General features: G+C 54.8%; 2 protein-coding genes across 2 annotated transcripts in view; one reads left to right on the top strand and one right to left on the bottom strand.

The window, feature by feature from the left end:
* LOC113210928 (uncharacterized) overlaps positions 1-21,374 on the top strand; it is a 239,936-nt gene that overhangs the window by 114,346 nt on the left and 104,216 nt on the right. The window lies entirely within an intron of this gene.
* LOC113216652 (uncharacterized) lies at positions 5,285-6,733 on the bottom strand. Its single transcript, XM_052267475.1, has 3 exons — positions 6,211-6,733; positions 5,747-6,136; positions 5,285-5,666 (listed from the first exon to the last, which is right to left on the bottom strand). Exons 1-3 carry the CDS (start codon positions 6,580-6,582, stop codon positions 5,340-5,342), a joined length of 1,089 nt encoding a protein of 362 aa, XP_052123435.1. The 5' UTR covers positions 6,583-6,733; the 3' UTR covers positions 5,285-5,339.

Below are 21,374 nucleotides of genomic sequence, written 5' to 3'. Positions count from 1 at the left end.
TCCTCTGAACCCTTTATGTTCTGTATCTCATAGCTTCAATATGCGAACAAAGGCGAGCAAAAAACGGCGTAGACGAGATCACCAACAGAAATAAGCTTGTTAAGGTCCAACAATAATAACAGCGACAGTTGTAATTATAATTATTACTTTTCCAGTCATTTTTTTTGTGTGTTGTACGAAAAAAAAAGGATTAAGGTGAAATACAGATGAAATATTTTATTGTAGGCGTTAGCCCTTTTTTCCCGTTCCCTCTACGTGTCACGTACTTTCACGCTCTGAGGATGTCCCTCCCGTTTTGACTCCGGCGCTATTTTATCCCTGCGGTTGGCGCCACACCCACCTGCGACTACCTGCGGTGCCTTTCTCCTGCCCTTGGCCTCGCGACCGACTCGATCCGAACTTGAGCTCCGCGACGTCGTAGGCGGGCGAGATTTCGATTTTTATTTTTTCTTCCCGCTAGGCCGTGTGCGGGCCTCGCAGACTGTCAAACACCATGCGGGGCAGCCACAATAAAAAAAAAAAGGACGCGTGGATATTTGTTTTCTTTGACGCCGCCGAATACGCGGCTTTTCGCTAGTTCTTCTCATTCTCAAGCCCTGCGCCCCCAATTTAACGAGCGCTCGGCCTTGGCCTTGGGAATCTCCCCCCGCGCCGCTTCGAAGATTTTGGCGCGGTGTAACGTGATCGCGCTGGATCCCACCAAACTCGCGAACTCGACGGCAATAACTTCAGCCGTCTGTAATCAGATCGCAGAATACTATTTGTGCTGCAAACTTATCATGCTGGTCTTGTCCCAGGTGGTACGTGCCTGCTGCGAGCGAGTGTATAGCGTTGCGTCGGAGGCATGTGGCCGTGATCAGACAGAATTACAGTCTGCTATCACTCTTTTCGCGTTGCCACATTTGATTTATTTTTTCGTCTCACGTCATGTTACTGTATCCTGGGGAAAGACCTTTTATCATGTCTCTCAAATCTCCTGAATGGCGTGCTCAACTGCCAAACTCATGTGAATATTCGGCTGTTTGGCAGCTTACTTGCAAATTTTTGCTCCAGCATTTACATGATTTTGCTTCTCCAGAAAGATTATGCTCTTAATCTAGTAGCCCACTTTCCTGGGAGCCTTAAAGTACTAGCAAAAACTTTGATACCGCAAACAACAGAACAACCAACAACACTAAAAAAAAATGGTTTTCGCTGCTTTAGCCGACGCCCTTTTTTTGCGTGCGAACTGCGGCTAGTGGAAGAAGTGGTTTGGTGTGCGGTTCGAGTCGCGGATGAGATTCTCTCCTCCACGCCGCTCGCGAGAAAGGGGTTTCGAGACGAAAAGGGGGATGCGGATACAGAGAGGAGAGTGAGTGAGAAGGAGCTGCCGACGCGGCAAACCTTATCTCCAAGTTGGCGCACGCCTGCTCGCCGGCTGGCCAATCAGACGTATCAGCTGATACTGGACCCGGAAGGAAGCAAAGTAACTCTAACAAAATCCCGCGGAGTTTAAGTTTGTCGAGCGCGCGGCCGCGTTGGTGCCGCGCGGCTCGACTGCCATGGCGGGCGAGAGGGCGAAATTATATTGAAAGGTCACGCTTTATTCTAAAGTAGTCGGGATCAGCAGTTTGGAAAGAGCGAAAGTAGTAAAGACTTTCGGCCTCGCTGTCCGTCGGAGACTCAGAATCACAGCGGTCCGCGTTCAGCTATGGTTGGGAGAGCCTTTTTGCAGTCGCTGTGAAACTCTCACATTTTTGTCTGCGTCCCCTCCCTCTTTTCCACCCTCCGCTCCCTCTCCCTATCCCTCTCCCCCTCTCTTCGCTCTTTACGCCCTCACCCCATCCTCAGGAGGCTCGCCTGGTCATCCTGTTTCCAGCCGTTTAATAGACTTTGGACGTGTAAACAAAGCTGCCAAAGCCAGAGGCCTGTCAGCTGCTTGCTTTGGGGGCGGCGTCTTCTCCTCGGTGGAAGTGGGACATCGTATCGAGTGGCTGGTAGTACCCCACGAGGAGGTTGTGGCTTAACGTAAGCGTAACGTGGCTTTGCGTAGCGTAGCGCGTCGTAGCAGCGTAGCCAGCGAGAGAGAGAGAGAGAGAGAGAGAGAGAGAGAGAGAGAGAGAGAGAGAGAGAGAGATGAAGAGAGGGAGAGAATTGAGCGGAGAGGTACCGAGCGCAGGGGGTGTTGACACCGATGGGGGTGGGGGTAGTGCGCCGTGGGGCGGCGGGGCAGCGAGCGACGAGCAGACGCCTTTGCGGGCTTAGCTTGCCTTTGACAATCCCGCGCGACCCTCTCTAGAATGACTAGTCAAATACCGGGGTACACCGCTGCTCAGTAAAGTGAAGATCGCACCTCCTGCTGTGCTGGGTGGAAAGCAGCACAATAAATAACAGCGATTTTGACGGGTAACTGTCATGTCCCTACCGATTTGGCGCCTGTCGCATCGTTGCAAAGGTTTTCTTTTTGTAGTTGTGATCGAGATTTCTTATCGCATTGCACAAAAGGTTGTCTGGCTGTTGAGGATTAAAAAGGAGATTGGACGTAAGGGATGAGGAGGAGCTGAGTTTTGCGGTGGTGTTGGGTTGGGGGTGAAAGAGAGAGGGGTAGGTGGGTTTGGTTGCTCCTGCCAGAGGTCTACACGCTGTAAAGTTTCTATTTACAGTTGTCCCCTTCCGGTTCCTTACGTCAGTGCAAACCAAACCAACCCCCTAGTGTGGCGGTCTCCGCGTCCCTTCCTAGAGAGCCCCGCACAGGGCAAAAATAATGCGCGAGGGGAAAGTTTTGTCTTTCCCCGCTGTATTTAGGGGCAGAGTGTCATAGCGGCATGTGATCGCGCCGGCGAGGTCAACAGGGCCTTCGAGAGGAGGGTGTTGGGGACTGAAGGGGTTGGAGGAGCTGGAGGGGGTCAGGAAGGTCAAGGGGGCCGGGGCTACCCTTCCTCTACTCTCCCGATGCTGCTGCTTCGTGCCGCTGCTCGTGGTTTCCTGCTGAAGCAGACCGGCAGTGTGGGGCATCCGGCTGGTTCGATCCTTTCCTCGAAGGGTGTTCTCTCCCCCCTCTACCGGGCTATAGCCGAAGTAGCGCTCCACGTTCACCTGGTTGCGTCACCCCGATAACGCACTAGTTTTTGAACAGTCTGTTATAGTTGAAAGAAAAGTTGCACAACTCTTGCAGGGGCAGATTCACTTTGCCCACTCTGGAAAAGCGGAGGTGCTCAGTCGCATAGTGCACCACCAAAGTTTCCACCGACAACAACATTCATGGGTTTTAAGGATAATCCGAGGCAAGGGGGTTCTGTAAACGCCGTAAGGACCTCCTGCCGAGAACCTCAGCGAGCTTCACCCATTACCCATCATTAAGAATGCGAGGCTTTCACTCCCCCCTCCCCTGCCCCCACCCTCGTGCGAAATTTTTAATCCGCGGATTAGTTTTTGGCGGTCTGGGGCCGAGGGTGCGGCGGCAGCAGCGGCGGCCGCCCACCGCGCGCCGCGCGCGCGGCCCAGGTTCGACGCGGGTAAAACTTTTGGCGCTCAAAGGGGTTGTTGAAGATTGGAGTGGAGATCGGGCAGAGCTTGTGGGTTGCGGCGGCGGTAGGGGAGGGAGGCCAGGAGCCAGGAGGAGGAGGTCCGTCGCCCGGATGCTGGGCACGTAGACGGCCCAAGGTGAGTGGCAGGCTGTCCGGGCCGCGCCTGTTTGCGGCCGCGCCCCGCGGACACGCTGCAGGAAATGACTTTTGTCTCGCACCGTTGTCGGCCGGGCCGGGGCGGGGCGGAGCGGGGCGGGCGTGGCCTGGGGCAAGGCGGCTGGGCGTGCGGAGGGTGCAGGTCACGGGCGCGGCGCAAGGGGGGCGCGGGAGCGTCGATAGTATTGACACGGCGTCGGCTGGCCTGGCTGATTTCCAGCAGACCGCCCCCTCCTCCATTCTCCTCTGCCTGCCAATGACCTTTTCCCCAGCTCCTTTTTTCGGCTGCTTTGCTTTTCTGGCCTGGTGCACACATCCCACCCCAACTACCATGCCCACCGCGCCTGCCGCCCCTCCCTCCTCTCTCTCAACTGGGTTGACCCTACCACCCCCACCTTCTTCCTTTTCCGTAGGGCCCTTCCGGCTGCCGAGAACCAGCGGGTGGCTGTCACACAACAACACAGACATCTTTTCCTTTCGTCAACGTGTCGCTCGCTCGCTTGTGGTTCTCTCTTCCAACGCGCTTGCCTGTTCAACTGTGCATCCCTTCCCCATCTACAGAGCAGTGAATTGCTGCTTCTTAATTCACTAGCACTTCTTTAGGGCTTCGTTTATTTGAAATTTTGGCTTTGGAATCACCCTGAAAGTACGTCCGGCATCCGCCGTTACGTACCTCTCAAGTTCGGCCCATTTGAGCTAGCGCCTGATAGGTTGGCAACATCTTGGCTGCAGTACATTTGTGTACTGCGGGTTGGCCTACCCCGAGTACCGCAGGGCGCCTTCCATGGCCGAGTGATTCCTGATTAAAACAGACCTAGTTTCTGGACGATCATGTTAGTGTCCTAACAAGGGCAAGAACTCTGCTCACCTAAGGTGCCGAATTCAGCCCCTTTGCGGTATGTTAGTGTTGCGATCCCGTCTCGAGGCGCTAAAGCGGTTTAGCACCCCGAAAAGGTGCCAAGTCGCACCTTTTGTTTCCCCAGCGACCCCCACGGTGCAGCACTGCTTGTTGTGGATGCGAGTCGCGCCCGGCCCAACACGTCGCATCCCGCCGAATCAACGCGCGGACTTCGCTTTCCCACACAAACGCGCGGGTCGGTCTCATTTTGCAAGCCGTGCACCGACTGCCGTATCGCATCGTGCCGGGGCGGCTACACTAGTCTAGTGTACACTGTACACTGTCGGGTGTGGGGTACTATTCTTTTTCATTTTCACCCTTACCTTTTTTAGCGGATGGTACCTCACAAACCTTTTGATTAAACGTAAATAATGTATAAGTAACGTTAAGGTGTCAGCTAGCTTGTTATTTTCGGTAAAGACAGAAACCAAGTGCACACCAGAAAACAATTTCTTTAGCGAAAGGGGAATCAGTGAGTTAGTGACTGAGTGTCGCTTCAGGCCCCTAACCCCTAACCTTACCCTGACTAACAATACTAGGCTCCCCGTCCCCCTGTCTCTGCTTAACAATACTATCCGACGATCTGATGCCGGCCGCTCTGCCAGCGCTTTATCTCCTTCTCAAAGCCGCTTGTACGCCGAAATTGCAAATAACAAGCAAGCAACCATAAACAAATGACAGCCAAATATATGAGAGAAAATTAGAAAACAGACCTACTCTTAAATTTGTATCATCTGCTTCCAAGATATATTTTTAATAAGATTTTATTAGATGTTAATTTATTTTGCGTCTTGTGCGGGTTTGATTTGTTCGTCGGTCTCCTCGGCGTCGTTGGTGATGTTGTGCTGGAGGCTGGCTCGTCCTCGGTGGTTGCAGCCGCAGCGGCACCGGAGCTCGGTCAGGCGGCACGCATCCCTGCAGTCCTCCGTCCCACACGCGTCCTCGCACCGGACCTCCCGGCCGCGACAGTCCTCCCGCTCGAGGCACTCCCCCACCAGGCCGTACGAGTCCAAGTCGCCGCCAGGCAGCCCCATGCAGGTGCACGTCGAGTTCTCCCGCCGCAACTCGCGGAGCCAGCCGTAGGCGCCGCGGCCGCACTCGCGGTTCTGGAACAGGCGTGGGGTGTCAGTCAGAGGTCAGGCCCGCGGTCAGGCCTCTCACGCACATACTCACTCACGGAACCCACCTCCTCGACACAAGCCGTGTACTTTCGCCAGTTCCAGGTGCTGGTGGTGCTGGTCACGTCCTCGGTTGTATTAGTCACGGACCTGGTGATGCTGGTGGTGCTGTTCATGTCGTGGGTCGTGCTGTTGTGCGCCTCCTGCGCGCACTGGCAGGCGCACTCCCTCTTCTCCACCTCGCACGCGCTCTTACACTCCTGCTGCCCTTTGCAGCTCGCTTTGCACGACTCGTGCTTGTACTCGCACCCCCCCTTTTCGCCGAAACACTTCCACCATAGTTCGGCGTCGGTGCCGCCATGGTGGTGGGCGTTGCAGGCGCACAGGCAGTTGATGTAGCACATGTCGACGCACAGGCCCTCTTCAACGCACCACGACTTGCAGGTCACATTGCGGCACTGCAACACGGGGCGAGGGCGGTCAGTCGGCGGGGCGGAGGGTGTCCTGCCTGCCTCAGGGAACAGAGACTTACCTGCCTGGCCGCGCACTCGTTCACCTTGCGCAGCTCCTCGGTGGCCGTGGCCGAGCGCCGCTGCCGCGGCCGGTGTTGGGCGGGCCCGCCGGTCGGCCGGGTGGCGTCGTTGACGTCGACGAGGCGGCCCAGGGCGACCTCTGCGGGGGAGCACGGGCCGGGGTGCTTCAGCGAGAGGCCCGACGGCTGCCTCCAGACTGCCAACCCATGGAGTGAGAACTCGGACCAGGCGGCGCACTCCAAGTCGCACTGGCTGGGGTACGTCACGTGGTCCGAACCGCACACCTCGGAGGCGGCGGGTGCCGGCGGGCACGAGCAGGCCCGGGCGAGCGGCAGCAGCACCAAGGTGGCCAGCATCGCGTACTGCGCCATCTTGAGCGCGTGGAGATGGACGGTGAACGTCGGGCCAGCAGGTGGCCCTGTCTCGGTGTCTCGGCTGTCGGTTGGTGAGGCTGCCCACCACTCACGGCTCGCTGGTGCACTGACGGCGTGCTGGTGGACGCGCTTTGATAAGACGTTGCGGATCAGCTGTCCACTGATGGTCCGCTGGTGACGGCCACGGCCACGCCGTACAGTACCGACCCCAGGCTCTGATAAGCCCATGTGGATCTGCCCCCCCGCTGACCCCGGGACGCACTGATAGCTTCACGGGAATAAAATGTTTAGTTTTTAGCAGATGATACCTTAAAAACTTCCGCTGCATACAAAGAATACATGAGTAACTTTAAGGTGTCAGCTAGCAGCTTTAACTATCGATAAGCTTTAGAGAACTAAGAGCAGAACCAGAAAGTGCGTTTTGTGCGCTGGGGGAATGGTGTCCGATAGTGAGTGTCACGCTGGTCGCGCTCTGAGGCCCTCTTCCTTCGCCCTGCCTATCAGTACAGCGCGGGATGGGCCCCTTACAATGCTGAGCGCCGCCGTCGGTCGCCCCCCTGCCCTCCCCGTATGTCCTCCTCTACGCCACAAGGCCGCCAAATTGCAAGATTGCAAAGCAACCAAAAACAAAGAGCAGCTAATGAGAGAAAACAAGAAAATTGCCCTATTCATAAATTTGTATCATCTGCCTTCAAGAACGGTTTTTGATTGAAATTTTTTTACCGTCGTGCGCCCTGATACACAGCTGTTGTTTTGCACTGCGTTGCTGTGTGCTCTGGCTCTACTGTTCCGCGAATTGTATAAATCCCAATCGGACCAGAATCAAGTAAATTCGAGGTTAAAATTCTATTACCACTTTGCTATCTGCCCTAATTCAGACTCGCGTATACCAAGCGTTATTTTGGTGCTTTTTTCAAATTTTATTTTCCTTTTTTTTTTTTTGCTTGACGTTTTTTTGGAGGGGGTTAATTAATACCGGCAGCTGCCGTTGCACCTGTAACTACCCCGACTTTATTTCGTGTCCTCTTTTGGGAACCGCTCAAATAAGAGTCGGTTCGTTGCGGGTGTGTAGAGCTGGGGGTAGCATGTTTAGAAGTGAAACATCTCCCTTGCACCTGTGCAAGTGAGTGGCGTCGGTGGCGTCAGTGGCGCGGACTGGGGTTGAGCCGGGACAGAGCGAGGGCAGAGCTGGGGCAAGAGCGGAGGCTCCCGTTGGGAAAAAGTTTGATGGGGAGGCAATTGTGTTTTGAAAGCAGCCAGTCGAGTCGGCCTGGAGCACCCTCCTCGAGTAAACGCGTCGTTTGCTGTACTGAGGCAAATATATTTTTTTCCGGGCATTTGTCAATGCTTCCGCCTTTTGGAGATCATGTTGTACCTGACCACTGTAGAAGAACCTGTAGAAGGTCTGCACTACAGGTTATTCGGTCCTGTTTTTCAGAAACATGCACATTTTTCGCTTCTTTAAATTAAAAAAAGAAATAACAATGCACGTATAACGTTGTCTATTTCAGTTTTCGACTACCCGTTTCGTCTCGCTTTTTGCGCAAAAACTAAGCGGAAGTTGCTTCTGCAGAGGGTACGAGTGCGCGGGCGAGAAACCCGAGTCCAAAATAAACACACCTGTCGAGTAGGAGCCGATTAAGAACAGTAGGATGTGTGTGCGTGTCTGCGTTCACCCCTGGCCGAGTCTGCGCCCGGTGTTATGTGGAAGTTTGGTTAGCGGCTTAGGGCGGGGGGCTTCCAGGGAAGGCCGGCCATGCAGCAATAGAAAGGGAGGATCCCGAGAAACCCTTCGCAGACATAGCCACGTTGGCTGCTGTGAGTGGCCGTATGGTTTCTGCTGAATTGTCTACCGACTCTCGGACCGCAGGTCGACTCCGGACGACCTCCATTGTTTTCCTGTACAATGTTGTGGCTCGTGCGCTCACCCTAATTCTCCCCCACAGTGGCCCGTGCTATGCTGATCCCTACACGCGTCATGTGTGTTTCTGTATCCTCTGGATAAGCCGAGCAATATGTTCATAGAGAGTAATTTTGCGACCACCTCGAAGAGAATATTTTTTCATCGTTGGTCTAAAAACAAGACATACATTGTTTGCCTGTTTTATTTCTTGCGCTTGCCCTTCTTTAAGTTTTGTGGCACACATGTCCGTGTCGGAATAGCTGGTGTTGGCCAGCAGGGTGGTAGTTTCACGGCCACTCAGGGTACACTATACTCGGTCGGCGTCACGTATCGTAGTAATAAAACAACAGGACGCAGTCTGTATTTACCCTTTCCATACCCCGCCCCCCCCCCCCCCTTCACCTGTGCACGTGCACCACGTGTATGCGCGGGGGAGGGGCGTGGCCGTGCTGTGGGGTTTATGACCCCCTCCGGGAGTAATCCGTCATCCGAGCACGCATATGCGCCCCGCACACGTATCACACGTTGAGACACATGCCCCGTATGCCTCGTGCGCCCCCGCCTGGCCCCGCGCCGCACAGGGGAGAGGGGAGCTTCGATCGCACGACGCGGGACGACGACGATTTAGTGGTCGTTCGTCGCGCCATCGATCACCGTCGTTGCAGCCCGCCACCCCGCCCTAATGAGACGAGGAGGACCGAAGGTCGCCGGAAACTGAGCGGAAATATATACCCTGCCAATATAATACGAAATGCGACAACAGTTTTAGGAAGTGTTGAGGTAATTCCCACTTCAAATGTTGGGTTGGAAACCCTGGAAAGTTTTCGGAAAATTTCAGAAAAATTTCTGGAAAAAACAAAATTTTTTGGAAAAACGAAAAATTTCCGGATAAAAACAAAAACTTTCCCAGACTTTGGAAGTTTCCCGTTATTTTCCAGAAATTTTCAGGAAATTTTCGTAAATTTTCCGATTTTTTTTTTGAAATTTCCAACTCTACTAAAATGTTTTTATGGGTGATACGTGATTTGTGAAAAGTCGAAGCAGCTATGTTCCTTTCACTCTGCGTCAGAGGTGCAGCGGAAGTTAACAGCTGTGCTTTTGATGCACACTCCACGAGGTGCTCCGACTGCAATGAGATCCCCGTAGGGCACAATCGCGAGAGAGCTGATGACACAATGCGGCGGTGCGAGAGAGACCCGTCGCCCCTTCACACCGCAGTAGTGGCTTTCTCCCGCCAGCGCCCAGTCCCCGGGGGGATCTACGCGGCTGCTGGGCTGGGCTGCTCTCCCACCATAGCAAATCTCAAGTGCAACGTTCGTGTGGCACCGAGGGAGCGAGGAGCGAGGATCGCCGCAACTTGTGCCGGGAATCGCTACCTCTCGAGTGCTCTCTGGCAGGAAGACAGCTCTTGCTGTATGGCGAGCTGGTAGGTGAGACGGCTGTGAAAAGGAAAGGTTGTCGATGCGAGGCAATAAGATGACCCTTGAAGCGGTTTGTCGAGTAGGCGCTGCTTATAACGTCGTGCATTTAGTTGTATGGTTCTCTATAGCACTACGACGCGTCCTACAAACAGAGTTTGATCTCCCGGCGCGCCGTTCAACACTGTCCGATCTCCGGGCGCGCCGTTCAACAAAGTTCGATCTCCTGGCGCGCCGTTCAACGCTGTCCGATCTCCTTTTCAGCTTTTATCTGCACCGTAGGATTCAAGGCGTGATATCTTCGTTGGTAGTTCACTTAAAAGGAAACTAATTAATTCTATGTGATCCTCAAAGATTACGCTACACATTGGACCAATAATAAAATGCTATGATCTTGACGAACAGACGAACGAGGCGTTTAAACTTCCACCTCGCTGCAAACCCCGAAAAGGAGATCGGACACACTGGTAAAACAAAGGTGCGAATCACTACCTTTAAAAGGCTTTAACAAAGTTTAGTGCCTTTCCAAAGGCACTAAAGTTTAGTGCCTTTGAAAGGCATTAACTGTGACCTTTCACACCTTTAGCTGGCTAGCTTCATATGAGTTCCATACAAGTTTAGTGCCTTATTTGGAAAGGCACGAAACTTTAGTGCCCCAGGAAAGGCACGAAACTGCGCCCTTGACTTTAGTGCCCCAGGAAAGGTGTTGTTTAGTGCCTTTGTTTTACCAGTGCAGCGTTGAACGGCGCGCCAAGAGATCGAACTTTGTTGAGCGGCGCGCCCGGAGATCGGACAGTGTTGAACGCCGCGCCGGGAGATCGAACTTTGTTCGTAGGACGCGTCGACTAGTATTTTGTCATAGTCGGCGGTTGGGGTAGCTTTTAAAAGCTTGTCCAGCCCGGACATATCCAGCTTGCTGTGCCGCCGGGTCCTTGAGTGAAGGGCTCCCTTAGGCGCGGTTAGGCGCATTCCTCCCGGGGCTCCGCAGCAGAGCCAGGGTCGCCCCCCCCCCCACCTTCCTGCTGGGCCCACTCCCTATCCCTGAGAGGGGAAGCTCGTGTGCAAGGTCAAGATACGAGGTGGCTTGTTTAAACATTTCGCCCCCACGGTGCGCAAAGAGACTCGCGACTATACGCGCGCGGGCGCCACCATGACGACATGCATCGTGGTGACAGCGGCGGGAATTTCACACGTGTACTTTGCGCGGCAAATTTAAACTCACCGGCGGTATCTGCCCCGAATGCTTAAGCATTTGACCTCGATGTGGGCAAAGTCCCCCCGATATCTTTCCCCTAGCTTGCCCGGCCCCAGCCTTGCCTTAATTTTATCTTCTTCTCTTCGTCCCCTCTTCCCCGATGTGCAGGGCGAAAAGCAAAGTCTCGTTGTCGGACGCCATCGACGCTCAGCTGTTGGCGTCGCCTTTCCTGCAGGCGCCGCACGTCCAGTGCGCTCCGTTTGTTCATTCATTCTCTCTATGCCGGATGTTGCCGGCGCTGCTGTTCCCCAGGACCCTGCTGCTGCTGCTGCTGCTGCCGCTCGGGAGCTCCAGTTGCTGCTCTCGCTCCTCCTCCTCCTCTCGGCCGGCTTCAGAGATTGAAATGGTTGCGCTCGGCTTGCGGAGGCTTCAGTGGCCGCAAGGGACCTCGCCGGCTGTCTGGGCCGCGGGGTGGGGCGGGGGTGGAGGCCACATCGTGATCGCCCAGCCGCCAGACGCGGGTCGGCGCGGCCCACGCGGCAGCAGCAGCGCGCTGCCGCAGACATCTGCCTCCATTCCCAGCCCAAGCTGGTTGCGTGCGAGAGAGAAGGAGCTCTCTCTCTCTTACTCTCTCACACAGGCGTCTCTTTCTCTCTCTCTCTGGATGCAGCCGGGCCGCCGCAGGTCGGAGGGCCTCAGCCGCAGGCCCCTGCTGCCCGCGCCACCACCGTAAGAGGTTGGTGGGAGGCGGCGCCGGAGAGATCTCGCCGCCGGTCCCGTTAGAGATCTCAGACGGAGGGTCCGGGGCCGGGAGGTGTTGTAGTGCCGTGATGAAAGACGGCCCGAGAGATGCTGGGACGACGGACGGGGCAGGAGGAGAGAAGAGGGTCGTTTGTAGATTGTTGCAGCCAGCCAGTCAAGGCATCCGCTATTCCGTTGTTGTGAGGGTCCTCCCTCCTGTCCTCCTGTCCCTCGCGCCTCTGCTGTCCGACGCCGCCGCCGCCAATTCCAACAATGTCAGCGAGAGATGCGGCTGCATTGCATTGCGCTGCGCGCGCGCTCCATTTTCGATCTGGTAAACGCCTCTCCGAATAGCTGGCCGACAATTTCCCCGGAGAGAGAGAGAGAGAGAGAGAGATAGAGAGAGAGAGAGAGAGAGAGAGAGAGAGAGATGTAGGGGGAGCGCGTGGTCCAGTCGCCTCGCCGCCACTGTCACTCGCAGCAGCTCCATGTGGCGGACCGCAGATAATTGAGCCTGCCTTGCATGTTATATAACGACATAATTGCGTGCATCGTTATCCGCTCGAGCCGCTCACATTTTCTGTGTGTTTCGATGCGGCGCGTCAAATGCGGTGCGAGAAAGCGTGTCGTGCGAATTCACGTGGCACAGGCCAGCGCAGTGTCGTACGACCGTTTTTTTTGTTTTTTGTTTTTGTTGTTGTTGTTTCGAAATGAAGACCTTGCAAGTTGAAGTTTTCTACTGCTGTCGCTACTACAGATATATGGATGCATTCCATCTCACCTCCCCTCGCCTCTCCTAAAGCGTGTTGCAAATGTCCCTCAGTGCATGTATCTGCTTGCCTTGCGATACACTGTAGAGGTGCGTTTCTTCCACGTGGTGCCACATTCTCACGTCTCTTTAGCGCTCGGTATGGGCAATTCCATAAAGGGGTGTCCGTGCGTCACGCGATTTGTGTGCGACTGAGAGGTACTGAAGACTTCGTGTACAAAACATGACTGGACGCTTTGACATGGGAAGTCAGGGCATGTGCTGTAAAGCAACGTAGCGCCTCCCAGTCGCTCACAAAATCGCGAGACGGACGAACATTTTTGACCATTTCTCCTGGAATTGCCCAGCTATACTTTTCCTCTTTGCCAGCTCCTGCAGCCCGCAGCCTGCTTTCATATGCGCGCAGCGTTAGAGGGGAAGTTGGAGCCACCTTCCGGCCGGCAGGTGCGAAAGAGGCCAGTCACCACAGGTGCGCAGCTGGCGCCGCAGCTGGCAGCCCACCTACTGTCTGCACACATTGCCCCCCTTCCCGCCACTTCACTTCCCCCTCTCCTCTTCCTCCCATCCTGTGTTCGCTCTACCCTCTTTCCTACGTCATAAGCTTCTTTTTCGAGGGAGAAGACACACAAGGTTTGCTTTATGGACACGTTTTTTCTCACCCGTGTCTATTTTTCCTTGTCGAAACCATCCTTCGTCGCCTCTCCTTCATGCATTTTTCTTTGCAGAATGGAATAGATATACAACTATTTTCAGGGTTTATAATCGATGTGTGCGGGGTCTGCGGCGTATGGGGGGTGGGTGGCGGGGGTGTTAAAATTTGACCCTTTTTTTTCGTAGACCTTTTTCTGTTGTCGCTGTGGCGAAATAAAAGTATAGTGACGTTGCTTGTTCTGCTCTCATCGCTGAATTATTAGCGTCGTGGTCGATATGACATGCAGCGCGCACTGCACTACCGCTTGCGCCACATTACCATGTCTGCCCACCACCCCTCCTGCTCGTGCGGTGCGCACAGACCGACCCTAATAAGAGAATAAGAGGAGGGGGGAAAAGCGCGCGAGAAAAGAAAACAAAATAGAAAAGGTTTCGAACACGTTTCCGGAGCGGTGTGACAGTGTTTGTATACCCTCCTTTTGCAATATAATAAATATACGAAAAACACAGCTTTCGTTCAGAAATACGGACGCACACGACACCTTCGTGGTCGTATCATTTTTAATATGCAGCAAAGACCCTGCATTGGTGTTGGTACAGTACATATCGCTTGTGATAATCAGTCCCATTCATTAAATCATTAAATTGAATTGGACAGTGCAGAGTGAATTGCGAGTCGGACTGAGGGTTTGGAAAAGGGAGCGAAATGTGCTCGCGGGTGAGGGGGGGGGGGAGTGAACGGTCTGGGGGCTCAATATTCAATGTAATCCAATCGGCTTGAGGAGTGCACTGTGGGCGGGAGGGAGGGAGTCGCGCGGAGCCGAGGGGGAGAGGGAGCTCAATGATATGCAGATCCGGCGAATATTGCTCTGGCCGCTGCACCACGTCATCAGGAAGCAGCTCCCTTGTCGCCCACTTTATTACAGTGAACATATAATGGAATGGGGCTGGGCGCGGTGATGGCGATGTGGCATTGGATCGGATCCCTGCCGGCCGGGATTTGCACGCTGCGCCAATCAGGAGATTCGCAAACGCCGGCCTAATTTTTTTTTTCCGCATTGCTGTGCCAAGAGAATATGCCTGTCCGTTTTTTGTGGTTTTTTTTTTTGGTGCCATTTACTAATTCGTGAAGAAAGAAACGCGCCAACAAGGACGATGCACGTTTCTTTTTCCCTGTCGCAATCGCAAATAGTATACTGATCACGCGAGGCGCCTTCCGATGGCGCACGGGCTATATATTTTTCACGTACACAGACCGAACCGTGAGGGAGTGTTCCCTTCCGACAAGTTCATGGCGCTTACCGTGGATTGGCGGGCGAGCTACTACTTGTGTTGGATCAGCGGAAAGGGTTTTGGTCCGAGGGTACTCGAAGGGGCGGCCGAAGAGGGTTGAATTAGGGGGCTGCCGGGGGTGGGGGGTGCACTGCTGCTGCAGGGGTTGCTCGGCGAGGGGTACGGGTGGGGGCCTGCCCGAGTGCTTGGAATATGGATCACGACGGCCCCTTATCTTGATCGGCATCGGCAGGTCGAGAATGTTCCCTGGGGGGACGAGGTTATCTTGTCATCTCGACAAACATGCATGTGACGCCTGAGTGGCGCCCTGCTTGCCCAGCTGCTGAAAAGGAATGATGGGACTTATATATTTTTCACCCTCTCTCGGGAGGGACGGAGCAGCAGAGAGCAAGTTGTTGTTGTCTCTCCCCCCTGCGAACCACCACTGCCGCGCGTCTTAATTTATGGATGCTTGCACAAATAATTTTTCTAAGCGCGGTAACTTTTAAAGAAAATCTTAGTCATGCTTGCAAAGTTTTGTATATTCCATCCACTTTGCGTCGACTTCCGCCGCACCCCGCCGGCGGCGGCCCGGCTGCAGCAGCAGGGTCTTGCCTGGCCTCCCACGTGTGGCTGCGCTCTGCGCCGTACATGTGTAGAACAACCCGCACCACCCCGCCCCTGACCCCGCCACGCCCCACCCCGCCCCACCCCGGTGCCCGGTCTGCAGCGAAACTCGCTGGGAAAAGCAACACGAATATTAAACACGCCCCGCCGCTTTCTTCTCGCGTCGCGCGCCACGACGGTGTATCTTCGAGATTGGTACCCCTGTGCTGCCCCCGGGGAATTGGAGGGGGTGTAGAAGGGTTACACCGGCGGGGCGGCGCGCCACCGCTGACACGGGGCAAGCTGCTGCCGCGCCCTCCTCCTTCTCCTCCTCCTCCTCCTCCTCCTCCTCATGCACCTCCTGCTGCTGCATGCACGCGAGGGCTCGGGCGGGGTGCTGCTGCTTGTCCTTCTTTGTGCCCTTTGCTACACAGCACGACGACGCCACACACTGTGCGCGCACGTGCCTCGAAAGACCAACACACACACACACACACACACACACACACACACACACACACACAGACACACACACACACATTTCGCGCGCTCGCGGGGGGTAATCAGGCTGCACAGCGCAGCGTTTGTGGCCGGGGATGGCGGTGTTCTCCGAACGAAGAAAGGGAAGCTGTCGCGGCGTGCGCGGGCCGGACCACCACGCTCCACGCTCGTACAGCGAGCGGTATACACACTGTCGAAGACTCGCTTCACCAAAGAAAAAGATTTTTCTTTGCGTTTCAAGTCCAGTTTTGACACAAACTCATTTCTCATCTTAGTATGGATTTTATTTTTCCTTGTTGTAAGAAATGTTCTCATGTAATCGAAAAATATCATTTTATCATAATCGGCAGGTTTACGGGGAAATTTTCCTTGACGCAAGTTGTAAAATTACAATTTGTAATCGTTAAATACATGCAGAACGTATCGACTTAAGTGCATTCTCTGTCAATCCAAAAGTGTTCATTGTAAATTTACGACGACATTTTCGCAGTGTACTACTATTCTGTGCGTTCTCATTATGCCATACCATGCACACAACACCTCGTGTGTAGTGGTGGGTTTAGCAGGCCGTTCGTGGTGTGTCGGCGCGCCGGCTGCCGTATCATCGGACGACGCCAAAAGAGCTGGCTCACTAAATCCTGGAGGTCCCGCGAGGAGGGGGCCGGTCTGCCGCTGCCACGACCTGAGTCATGCTTGGCTTGGCTAAAACAATTCCGCCCGAGCCTTAACGTCGTGTCGCGGGGGCGAGGGGTGGCACAGGGTGCGGGGGGCGGGGGCGGCATAGGGGGCGGTGCGCGAGGGCGGCACTGCTCGACCTGTTCGAGCCGCGCGCGCGCAAATGACCGTCCCCCGCCAGCCCAGGGTCGGAAGGCCGGTGCGCCCGGTCACCCCAATCTGTCCCCAAAATTTGGACGGCCGCTACCGCCATCACGCCCAATTTGCTCACCCCCACCTTCGCTCTTGCTCTCTCTCTCTCTCTCTCCCTCCCTCTCCCTCTCTCGTCTGCCTTCTGTCTCTCTCCGTCCGTCCCCCGCCGTGGCGGCGGCGGCCCCTTATTCGACCGCCCTGCTGGTCGTCCCGCCCCGTCCCGCCCCGTCCGGCCAGCACTTCAAAACACGGGCCAAACTGTAATGACCGTCGCCAGGACCGCCTGGGCACTCGCCTCGTCCGTAAGGACTCCAGGTGGACCCGGAGGACCCGACCGAACGGAACCAATCAGTGCCATTTTTTTTTCTTCGTCCCTTTTTTTCCGAAGGTAAAAACTCTCGCTCTCTCGTAGCGCTTTAGGGGGCGAGCGTGCGTTATATACCAGCGTCACCAGCAGTATAGCTTCGGTGTGCGGGCGGCGGAGGGGGGCTGGAAAGTAATAGGCGATAAGTAATGAATGCCTGCTTGGGCCCCCGGGTGCTCAGACGCACTTACCTCGCCCGCCCACGACCCCTGCTGCCGCCGTTTGCACCCTGCGCCGCCCGCAATGGGTTCCGGCGGAGCAAGGGTCTCTGGCCGGGCCGCAGGGAGCGGCCCGCGCGCGGCCGGAGAGAGAGAGTGCATATTCATGAGTACACAACCCATATTGACACAAGGGGCCGGCCGACCTGCCCCCGCGCACTGATCGCCAAACGCACAGACAACACCTCTCTCGGTAAATACTGACGAGCGGTGCGGCAGGGCGGGAGAGAGAGAGAGAGAGGGTGAGGGAGAGAGAGAGAGGGAGAGAGCAGGGAGGGATTCATTAACGGGGAGCGGCAACTTTTCCTCCACGCTGTACGTATCGCGTAACTTTATAAACGAAACTTCAATCCCCCGCAAAGCGCTGAGTTGATTCAGCCAGCGCTGTCCGAACGAACGACCCCCGACCCCGACTCGACCCGACGGCGGCAGGGTCCGCGCTGTTGTGGTGCCCTTTACGCCCTCCCCTCCCCTCTCTTCCTCCCCCCTTCCCTCTCCTTCCCCCGGACGACACCCCATCTGTCTCCATCATGGAGCCGCGCCAAGGGACGTCCGATAGAGAGACACTGAATTCAGCTGTAAATTCCAGCGGCCGGCCCCGCCTGCCCGCCAGCTTGTGCTTTCTATCCTTTTCAAGTCCGTCCCGTGCATTTCAAACGCGCACGCTGCTGTCCTCTCCGTCCGCTCCACCCGTTCATTCCCTCTTTCTACGTGACTTTACTCACTCACTCACTCACTCACTCACTCACTCACTCACTCACTCACTCACTCACTCACTCACTCACTCAACTTACGGTCACTTTGTTAAATAATTCTTGAAGAAACAATAGTGTCCTAGACGCTTTGCAAATTGAAATGGATTCAGATGCTTTGAAGACTACGCGAAGCATTACTTTCCAATTAAAAAGCGATACTTTGCAATTGCGAATCACTGCTTTGAAATTGAAAAGCTTTTCCTATCGTAATTCCGAAGCAGTCGTTCTCTTCGCAGCTCTACAAATAAAAGCAAGACGTACACCGTAGGCTTTTAACGGCCCACGCACTTACTCACACTACCCTCTCTTACTCTCTCCTTTCCTTTTTTGCCGCACTATCTGACCTCGAGTGTTGCCCAGGGGCACGGGGGGCGTGGCTGGGCGTGGCGGTGTTGCAATAATGAATTACCATGGTGGCCCTGGGTCGCAGCCGGATGCGACTAAATCAAGAGAGGTTCTGTAATCGAAAAGAGGGGGGCTGTTGAGAGGAAACAAACGACGGGGCGTGTACAAATCGATAATGATTTAGTTACACGCTCTTGTCGCCTCACGGACTGTCAGCTGTACCTACTTTATCATGAGTACTTTTTATTTTTAAAGGGCTTGTGGTTCACCCAGAAAATGCGTGTTCTTTGAAGGAAAGCCATTTCTCTGACCCAACGCCCACAGATATTTTAACTTTATTTTAAAGTAATCCCGGTGATTTGAACCACATGTTTTCTGGGTGTTCAATATGTTTTTGAAATTTATTTAGAATGACATCATTGTCAGTCCAAATAGTAAAAATATGGGAGTGGAAACCCAAATCACTGTGATAAACTGTTTACTGTAAGGAAGAAAAATGGACAAGAGATTTTCATTTTTAAGACTATTTCTTTTAATAGTGAAATGCTCCTGATTTTTGTGTGAGTGGGGGGCGGGTGGAGGACAGCCGCATGTCTGACTGCGCCAGATGAGGCCCCTCGCCGGGCCCCTCGTCGGGCCCCTCGCCGGGCCCCTCGCCGGGCCCCTCGCCGGGGTGGCGGCCTAGGCCACTGCGGACCGCCGTTGCCGCCAGATCAGACCCGATCCGACTTTTGCGGAGGGCGGAGCAGCAGCACGGGTGCGATGCGCGGCTGGATCACTGTGGCGTTGGTGTGGGCGAGCCCGGGTCGGGCTCTAGGAAGGAGGAAGGAAGCTTGGCATCCTGAATCCATCGGAGGCAGATGTACTGGGTCTCACACCCCGGCGTACATTCGCGCCGCACGTCTGATTGATTTTGGTTAGTGTCTGTGTGTGTGTGTGTGTGTGTGTGAGAGAGAGAGAGAGGGAGAGAGAGAAAGAGAGCACGGGTATTTGTCAGCGTGTGTGTGTGCGAGGTGCGTGTCCGTTTTGCCCGCCTATTCAAATGCAGAGGGCTGTTATCCCAACTGAAACTGCCGCTCAGCCGAGCGCACAACCGAGCAGACTGGCCCCCGTCGAATCTCTCATACTCCGCGCTGCTGGCGCCCCTTACGGCATCGAGGGGGACCATAGGAGAGAGGAGGGGGAGGGGGGCATCTCTTTGACTGAATAGCTGTATGTGAAGTGACTGAAGAACCTTTCCCATATCGAGACTAGATAAATTCATTCATGTACGCGCGGGCGACGCACACACGTTCAACCCGACGTTCACGCAGGACACGCACCACATTTCACTTTGGAAACATGACTGACTGAAGTGTGGCCTATTTGGCTGTTGGCTCCGTTCGCTGGGTATGTGTGTGGTCTTTTTCTTTGCGCTTCATAATTTCTGTACATTTCCCTCCCCCTCCCTTTTGCCTGCTTTGGCATGAGAGAGGCTCTGCGAGGTTAGATTGGCCTCCTTTTGGAATTGATCATGCGTATGAAGAGAGTATCGGGAAACTATTTATCCTCCATCCATCATATATGCTTTCCGGTCGGTGGATGACAAATACGTCTCCCTTCCGCCATCCCCCTTTCTGACGTCGTTCAGTGTGTACCTCCTTGTCCGAGACAAATCACTGTCCCCAGCTGAACGGAGAAGGCGCGTGGTACAGCGCGCAGCGCGCAGCGCGTCGCAAGGGAACTTGGCGAAAACAGGCTAACCGGGCCGGGCCTGGCGCTCGAGTGGAGAGAGAGAGGAGGGGGTAAATCATTTGCGCCCCCTCCCTTTTTCTCCTCGGGTGGGAATGGAAATGAAGGACAGTAGTGGCAGTAGATACATTGCTTGTCACAAAAAAAAATACAAACAATAAAGTGCCACGCAATTTCGGGAGTGATTTGTTTTCGGCGTGTCGTACTGTGGGGTCGGTCCCGGGGCATTAGGTGGGGCGCGCAGCACAAGAACGCCCTCGTTTATCGTACGACGGCCAGTCGGCGTGAAAACGCTTGCCCGTTACTAACAGAGAGCGGAAACAACTCTCTGACTTTCCTGAAATGCGTTCATCCGTCAGAGGGGACTTTAGAAACGCCTGCCTTCTGCCTTATTCCTGCTGCGCTCCTCATGCTGGGCCTCACCCTCCTCACCCTATCCACCCCATCATCCCCCCCTCCCCGCCTTTTCTGTAACTTTGGACTGTTCCGAGTGCTCAATTTGAAAATAAAAAGGCAATATATGCATTCGCATTATAAGTGTCAACTGACAATAGTCTTGATTTTGCATTTTCTTGGTCTATAAGATCCAGTGTTATGGAGAAAACGTCAGAGTGTATTTGTCATTTCGTCACACAATGTGTCGCATCGATAGGAACACTCTGGAAACTCAAGTGTCGTACAGTATGACGTTACCATTGGTACTGCGGTTCAAACTGTCACACTGTAAGACACTTCAGTTTCCAGAGCAGAATTCGTATCCGTAAACACAGCGCATTTGTGTTGCGGGCACGTGATCAAAACACGGCAAAACGACGGTTGCTGCTTATTTATTTCTGTTAGTTTTTAAATAAAATGCGCTATATTCGTCATGCAGGCTGAGCAGGGACGTTGCCGTGACGCGTGCGTGGTCCTGAATACACGCTCTCCTCGCCGACAAATGGCGGGGTGCCTACTCGGCCACGACGACTCCCCCGGCGCGCACCCCCGGCGGCACTTTGAGAAAAGGGCTGCTTGCGCAGACAGTCTCTAAAATGTTGCCCGACACCGTGGAGTGCGGCGCGCCTCTGCGCTGTCTCACGTCCGCACTGTCCGCCCTGTCCTCCCTCCCTGTCCTCCCCCCCCCCTATACAAGTCGTGAACGTCGTGTCGCGCGTCCGGGACGATATGACGCGATGGGGGGTCTCTCTTCACTGCTATAGCCGGAGCGCGGCGTTTTGTCCTGGTGGTCTTCCTTCGCTGCATGCCTATATCCACCCCGACCCCTCTTCTTGTCGACTGCGGGGAGGAAATACTGCAGTGTAGGGTCCATGAAGCTGTGTGGAGCTGCTCCCTCTGGAGACGTGATGCCACCTTTTGATATCTGCCCATCATCTGCCCTTGGGGGGGACTTCCAAAGTTACCCACACGCAACTCTCTCTCTTTCTCTCTCTCTCTCTCTCTCTCTCTCTCTCTC

This window comes from Frankliniella occidentalis, unplaced genomic scaffold (assembly GCF_000697945.3).
Source record: "Frankliniella occidentalis isolate FOCC.00 unplaced genomic scaffold, Focc_3.1 Scaffold53, whole genome shotgun sequence".
Classification (NCBI taxonomy): Eukaryota; Metazoa; Arthropoda; class Insecta; order Thysanoptera; family Thripidae; genus Frankliniella; species Frankliniella occidentalis.
The sequence above is the reverse complement of the archived record's forward strand: the minus strand, read 5'-3'. Positions and strand labels throughout refer to the sequence as shown.

Bases quoted from the DNA above. Each gene is read 5' to 3' on its own strand.
- LOC113216652 (XM_052267475.1), bottom strand. From the start codon at position 6,582: ATGGCGCAGTACGCGATGCTGGCCACCTTGGTGCTGCTGCCGCTCGCC. The intron at 6,137-6,210 runs GTAAGTCTCTGT...CCCGTGTTGCAG, and splicing joins ACGAGTGCGCGGCCAGGCAG to TGCCGCAATGTGACCTGCAA. The intron at 5,667-5,746 runs GTGGGTTCCGTG...CGCCTGTTCCAG, and splicing joins ACACGGCTTGTGTCGAGGAG to AACCGCGAGTGCGGCCGCGG.